General features: G+C 40.6%; 1 protein-coding gene across 1 annotated transcript; it reads right to left on the bottom strand.

Moving 5' to 3' along the window:
* Positions 1-1121: 1121 nt before the first annotated feature.
* LOC147393192 (uncharacterized) lies at positions 1122-2012 on the bottom strand. The gene has a single exon (XM_086455076.1). The coding sequence runs from the start codon at positions 2010-2012 to the stop codon at positions 1122-1124; it is 891 nt and encodes a 296-aa protein (XP_086311202.1).
* Positions 2013-7966: the final 5954 nt, after the last annotated feature.

Genomic DNA, 7966 nt, shown 5'->3' with positions numbered 1-7966 from the left:
TTGAGGATCTGGCTTTACATGGAGGATAAGAGGTGGTGGGTTGGTCTTGACGGTTGATGTAGTGGTGTTTAGGGTTTGTGGGTTAGTATAAGATAGGATGAGGGGTGGTCGGGAGGAAAAGCTTAAAGTTTAAGGGGTCGGTGCAGTGTAAGGTATGACAAGAGGTGGTCGGGAAGAAGGGTCTGAAGTCGGTATAATGAGAGGTGGACGAGCGGTAGAGCTTGAAATTGGTGATGTGTAGGGTATAATGAGAGGTGGTCGTGAAGGATTTGACGTTTGGGAGTTGGAGGGAATTGTAAGATTGGCCAATCTGACGGGAAGTTGGGATGGTGGTTGGTGGGTTGTATCTTGTGGTAACGCATTGATGCTTAATGACGTTAGTTCTTTACTCAAATTGACTCTAACCTTTGAGCCAATAGGTGCTATCAAAACTGAAGGGTTAAAACTCGGTTCATCCTTCTCTATGGCGTTGACTGTCGGCCCATTGCCTCCCTCATTATGTGTTGGTAACAGGTTCTGATTGATATTCTGCTGAGGTGCTTGGGTTGTCGGACCATCTAGGATGATCGTTTTCCTATCGATTTAATTTTGAACCTGGTGCTTCAGTTGCCAACATTGGTCGGTGGCATGCCCCGGCGCACCTATATGGAATTCGTAGAATTGATTGGGATTATACCATGGTCCCTTTACTGCCTCTGGGTTTGGCTGCCTTTTGGTGAGATATTCTCCCCTGAGTAATGCTGGGAGTAGTTCTGATAGAGTCATAGGTAGGCGAGTGAAGACTCGAGGGACCCTATTGGGTCGGCGCTGCTCGGTTTGATGATTCTGAGCAAATTGTGGTTTTGCCCAAATACTGGATTTTGTCCGAATTGAAATACTGGTAGAGCCGGTGCAGCTTGGGGTGGGTTCACCTTGAAAGGGACCTGAGGTATTGGCAGCCTCTAGTTTGGTGTAGAGATGAAGAAAGGACGGATAGGTTGCACATTGTTAACTTGGGCCTCATCTTTCTTCTTGTTCATGATCGTTGGTTTCCGTTGAATAGATCCCCCTGTTGGTGCTCCTAGACTAGACAGGTCATAAATCAACCATGATCGGATACCATCCTCTACTCGATCCGCCACTTAGACCAACGACGAGAAGCTTGCAGTTGTGTGACCCACTAGATGCGTATAGAATGAATGGCCCAGAGTAGAAATGAATATACTATTCATCTCTTGTTCAGTCATAGGTGATTTTACTTTGGAGGTTGATTCCCGCCACCTTTGTGCATACTCTTTCATACTTTCTTTCGGCTTCCGAGTCATTTTTGCCATATCATTCCTGTCCAATCCCATATCTGTATTGAATTTGTACTCTTTTGAGAAAATTGTAGCAAGGTCTTGCCAGCTCTTAATCCGCGAATGATCTAACTGAGAGAACCATGAGAAGGCCGCCCCTGTTAAACTCCTTTGGAAGAGCTGGACCAACAACCTGTCGTCATCACCAAACTGGCACATAGAACCACAGTAGAGTTTCAAGTGGGATAGAGGGCATCCAATGCCGTTATACTTTTCGAAGTCAGGACACTTGAATTTCGGTGGTAATGGTGCATTTGGGTAGAGGCAAAGATCTCTGAACCTCATTCCGCTTGCAGAATCCTTTCCTTTCATTCTTCGGATCTCCTCCTCAACTGCTTCTAACTTGTTTGCTAATTTTTCCTCTGTGGTACTTCTTACCTCAGTTGCTCTAAATTTGCCTTCTTCTTCTTGAACGACATCTTGTCGCTGAGCGTTGCAATGAATGTGGATTGGTGGCCCTTGATTAGTCGGGGCCGTGGGAGGTAGAATATTCTGTGCCGGTGGTGGTAGTTGTTGGTGTTGTTCCGGTGTAGCCTGATTCGAGCCTGAGATTTGATGTTGAACAGCCTGAATAATGCTTGGATTTGCCATTAGTAAATCCAGAATCTTACCATGTTTGTCCAACGCCTTTACCACTATATCTAGCTTCGAAGTGAGATCTGTTATGGCTTCCATTGCTGACTGTTGAGGTTGCTCTGAGGTACTCATAATTGGTTGCGAGCGTAGAAAATATGGAGGATTGTTAGGTGGCAAGTACTTATTTCTAGGTCGTTTGGCTACCTACGGGTAAAAAGTTAGGCATTAATATATCGTTTACACAATGAAAACGCATGATAATTTATTAAGGTCAGATTGGATTAAATGGTAAAGTTGCATTAAGAAAGCCTGGAATTTGGTTGAGGTTAAATTTTTTTTTTTTTTTGTTAGCACGGAGCTGGGGTTCGTCGACACAGAACCAGATATTTATCAGCACGGAGCTGGGGTTTGTCAGCACGGAGCCAAAGATTTGTCAACACGGAGCCAAAGATTTGTCAGCACGGAGCTAAAGATTTGTCAGCACGGAGCCGAGGGTTCATCAGCACGGAGTCGGAGGTTTATCAGCACGAAGCCGAAGGTTTATCAGCACTGAGCCGAATGTTTGTCAGCACGGAGCTGGGGGTTCATCAGCACGGAGCCGGAGGTTAATCAGCACGAAGCCGAAGGTTTATCAGCACGGAGCTGGGGGTTTATCAGCATGAAGCCGAAGGTTTGGCAGTACGGAGCCGAAGGTTTGTCAGCACGGAGCTGGGGGTTTATCAGCACGAAGCCTAAGGTTCCTCAGTACGGAGCTGGGGTATGTCAGTACGGAGTCGAAGGTTTGTCAGCACGGAACTGGAGGTTCGTCGGCACGGTGCCGGAGGTTTATCAACAAGGAGTTGAGGGTTTATCGGCACGGAGCCAATAGTTCATCATAGATTATGGACATGGTTGAGATTGAAAGATTGATATGGTACGGGTTGGGGATACGACTCGAAATGGATATGGGTCGTGAACCCATCTGAAAGTGGGTATGGGTCGTGGACTTAATTAGAAGTGGATATTGGTCGTGGACCAATTAGGATATGGATATGGGTCATGGACCCAATTGGAAGTGGATATGGGGTGTAGGCTTATTTGGATATGGATATGGGTCATGGACCCAATTGGAAGTAGGTATGGATCGTGGACCCATTTGGAAGTGGATATGGGTTGTAGGCCCTATTCGAAAGTAGACCCGTTGGAAGTGGGTATGGGTCGTGGACCCATTTGAGAGTGGATATGGGTCATGGACCCATTTTGACACGAATATGGGTCGTGGACCAATTTTGACACGAATATGGGTCGTGGACCCATTTTAAGAGTGGATATGGGTCGTGGACCCCTTTGAGAGTGGATATGGGTCGTGGACCTATTTGGACACGAATATGGGTCGTGGACCCATTTTGAGAGTGGGTATGGGTCGTGGACCCATTTGAAAGTGGATATGGGTCGTGGACCAATTTTGACACGAATGTGGGTCGTGGACTCATTTTGAGAGTAGATATAGATTGTGAACCCATTTGGACACGAATATGGGTCGTGGACCCATTTTGAGAGTGGGTATGGGTTGTGGACCCATTTGGAGGTGGGTATGGGTTGTGGACCCATTTGAGAGTGGATATGGGTCGTGAACCCATTTTCAGAGTGGATATGGATTGTGAACCCATTTAGACACGAATATGGGTCGTGGACCCATTTTGAGAGTGGGTATGGGTTGTAGACCCATTTGGATATGGATATGGATGGGGTTGATAGTGGGTCATGTTGGGTCGAGATCAATTTCGATAGGTAGAGTGTAGGCGAGCTCCATTTGGATCAAACACAAAGTAACGAGTGGTAGGCCCTAAGTTTAACAATAGAAACGGTGTATTTACTCATTTTCAAGCCTTAAAACGCAAAAGAAAAATAAAGTCCAAGGAGAAAAGTTGTCAAGACTGATGTAAGGGATGAAATGAGCAGAAATTTTTTTTTTAATTTTAGGGATCTGTTTTTAAAAAACGGATATGCATAATTTATACCTATCCGTTTTTAAAAAACGGATATGTGTAAATTATACCTATCCTTTCTTGTAAAACGGATGGGTGTAGTTTATACTTATCCGTTTCGCAAAAACGGACCAGAAGCGATTATTTCGGCCATGGACACTATGCTCACTGGTTGTGAGTACATTGTTCACTGTTCTTGTTCTTAAGTCGAAATTTTTTTTTATTTTTTTTATTTTTAGGCAAAGCAAGATGAGTAAACTTGAAAATGAAGATGCTTCCCTTTTACCTAGGGGAGAGTAGGAAAATAGAAAATCCTAAATTCTATACAATGTTGCCTTCACGGGCTTCAAACTGAAACTTACGATATTGCCTCTTTCAATGGGTAAAATTACAATAGTGAGGGGGTTGATAAATCATCTTTTCAAAATAGTGTCCTAAGCCTCTAACCGTGTTTAATGCATGTGGCTATAGGTGGTTTCACGGTTACCCATTCTTCAAACCTCGATGCATACCGAAATACGCATGTCTTAGGTTGGTGATTGGGTTGGATGTGTTCGTCCCCGTACTCGAAATAAGCGATCTCGAGTCGTGAAACTACTAGGCATCCGGGTTTTAAATTTTTATAGGTAAAGGAGATTTGTGCAATGGGCTATGCAAGCGTAGGTGCATGAGTGCATTTTAAAAACAATAAGTATCAACCCCCTTTTACAAGCATTCAACCCACAAAATGTAAAGAATATTACAACCATTCCTCAAGAAAAAGAAGACAAAATATTAAACAACACAAACAACAACAATGTTAGTAAACACATATCGGAATTTGTTTTTTTTATAAAAATGGCCAAATGGTCATTGTTTGAACCCGCAACGTCCCCAGTGGAGTCGCCAAGTTGTAGACATGAGAATGTTCATCTTTGAACATCAATGCTACGTTGTTTGGAGTCACCACCATTCTTTTTTGTAAATTGGTGTGAATGGGCACCCGAATCGATTCTTTTGGAAATCATTTTTTTTATGGCATTGTAGTGACTCTCAATCATGGAAAATGTATGGTCTACCTAAAATCTAAGTAAGGGGATTCGGTTAGAGAATGGGGAAGGTGTTAAGCACCCCATTCTCTCCACCTAAGGTGGTTACCTTTAGATTTGGTCATTTTTGGAAAAGATTAAAATAACAAGTAGAATGCATTAAATGCATGAAGTGGGTGGGTGCACATAGTGTGTATGTACCTCATTAAAAGAGAATTTAATATTAGTGTGGACATAAGGAATATCCTATAGAAAAGGGTATCCCATGGAGTCAATACACTTTTGCATGAGTTGAAATGTTGGTTTATGATTTTAGAGAAGTTCCATGAAAGGAGTTCTCTTAGATCTATAACCTTAATGCATGCATGTTTAGCTAGAAACTTAGTATTTTAACCTCATCAAGAGAATTACACATTTCTTCATCATAACCAACATGTGTGATGTGTGTGCATAGTGTACATTATGATGCATGATATGAGAATGGGTTAAAAAAAAAAGGATTTCTAAAAATAAAAAAATGAGAAAGATAGAAGAAGAAGATGCAAGTTAAAAGATAAATAACTATTGTCCCACCTTGTCCCTTTTGGAAGTCTTGAAATAACTTGAGCTTGAGTAATGGACTTGAGAGTTGAAGGATGTAGTTGAGGGTTGAGAGATGAGAGATGAGTAGAGAATTTGGTAGAGTTTTAGGTTGAGATATGGGGGCTTGAGAGCATGAGAGATGAGTAGAGAATTTGAGGGTATTTATAAAGTTTTTGGAGAACTTTTAGGGATAAAGTGGTCCAACCCTAAAAATAAAGAAAATGGACATGAGGTTTAAGTTGTTTCTTTTTGGATTTTCTATTTGTATGAGGGCAAAGATGACATTTGTGAAGAAATCCTAAAAGCATTCTTTGATCCTTGATTTTTTTGATAAATAGAGGTGAGAGAACAAAAGAACTTTTGGGAGGGTGAATAAGGGAGTGACATGTGTAAAGGTGGAGTGGTAGGTAAAAAGTAAACCTTGGTTCATTTGTAAATAACTCATAAAGCAAGGGTGGAAGTGTATTTTTGAAATGAACTAATAGGAGAACAAAAGTACTTTTTGGATTTTGGAGGGTGAATGGGAACATGACATGTGTAAAGATGATGTCGTAGGTAAAAAGTAGATCTTTGTTCATTTGTAAATAACAAATAAAGCAAGAGTGGAAGTATATTTTTGAAATGGACCAATGGGAGAACTCCATGTATGTACTTGAAGATTCCCACCTTTTGAAGGTATAATGGAAAGTTTTCTCACCTTTATGGATTATTACCAAAGACCAAATAACCTTTTTGATTTGACTAAACTTTTTGAGAAAGGCATTCTTGAGTTTTCACAAAAGGGAAATTGACCCTCTAATTAGATGATGTATTGGGTATTGGGGGCTTATGAAGTATCAACATGTGTCATCTTGTGAAGGGATGAGAGAATGGAGTTGGAGTGGGCTTTGGTGTTGGGCTTAGGTTTGGGTTAGGATATGGACTTGGATTTGGGCTTAGAATGGGCTTGGCTTTGGATTTAGGATATGGACTTGGGTTTTGGACTTGGAATGGACTTGACTTTGGATATGGGTGATGGAGCTGTGAATGGAGAATGGTTACGGGTAGGGACAAGGTTGAGCATTCAAGTTATGTGAAATGATATATGCATGTATGCATGAATAATGATGCCAAGTGGCAATGCGGGTCCATTGAGAGGCTTAAGCTTTAAATCGGAATCAACTCGAGGAAATTTGGATCTTCCTAACGGGTTCGTGCAAATTGGGGTGTCTACATTTATCATTCTTTTTTATTCAATTATTGATTACTTGTTAAATGGTGAATATTTTGTTTTGGCACATTTTTTTTATGGCTCAATTAGAGTCACTCGGAATGATCCTAAATAATGCAAGATTTCAAGAGGGTAATGATATGAAATAATGATTGTTGACCCATTTTTGTATCTAGTTTATTTTATATTTTTGGATTTTATTATGTTCTCTTGGCATTATTTGGATTGATTTTGGGAATGTTATTTTGGAGTATCATTTTCTATGATTCAATCTAGGGTCATTTTGGGATGACTCTAAACAATGAAATATTCAAATTGACATATAAATTGAGGATGGAATGATGGTGGTTGGGGTGAAAGTCATGGAATTTTGTTTTTGTTTTAGAAAATTTTTGGGTAAAATTTTTTAGCACGTTATTATGCATGGGTGATAAGTTGTGAAAATAAATTATTTGTGAGTTGTAGACACCCCAATTTGCACGAACCCATTAGGAAAATTCATGTTTCTTCAAATTGATTTCAATTTAGGACTTAAACCTCTCAATGGACCCACATTGCCACTTGACATCATTATTCATGCATGCATGCATGCATACTTATTGCATCTCATATCATTGCATGCCCATACCTTGTCCCTAATCCACTTTAAACCTATGTCCATCACCAATATCCTAATCCAAGTCCATATCCCAAACCCAAAACCAAATCCATCCTAAGCTCAAACCCAAGTCCATGTCCTAACCCAAACCCAAGTCCATATCCTAACCCAAACCCAAGCCTAACACCAAGCCCACTCCAAGTCCATTATCTCACTCCTTCATATGATGACACATGTTGATACCTCATAAGCCCTCAATACCCAATGCATCATCTAATTGGAGGGTCAACTTCCCTTTTGTGAAAACTCAAGAATGCCCTTCTCAAAAAATTTAGTAAAACCAAAAAGGTTATTTGGTCTTTGGTAATAATCCATAAAGGTGAAAGAACTTCCCATTATGCTATCAAAAGGTGCAAATCTTCAAGTACATACATGGAGTTCTCCCGTTGGTTCATTTTAAAAATACATTTCCACCCTTATTTTATGAGTTATTTACAAATGAACCAAAGTCTACTTTTTACCTACCACTTCACCTTTACACATGACATTCTCCTATTCACCTTCTCAAAAGTACTTTTGTTCTCCTATTGGTCAATTTCAAAAATATACTTCCACCCTTACTTTATTTGTTATTTACAAATGAACCAAGATCTATTTTTTTACCTACT

This window comes from Akebia trifoliata, chromosome 10, assembly GCF_017979445.1.
Source record: "Akebia trifoliata isolate Shusen 1 chromosome 10, ASM1797944v1, whole genome shotgun sequence".
Classification (NCBI taxonomy): Eukaryota; Viridiplantae; Streptophyta; class Magnoliopsida; order Ranunculales; family Lardizabalaceae; genus Akebia; species Akebia trifoliata.
Note: the sequence above shows the minus strand (reverse complement) of the source record. Positions and strands in the feature narration are given on the sequence as shown.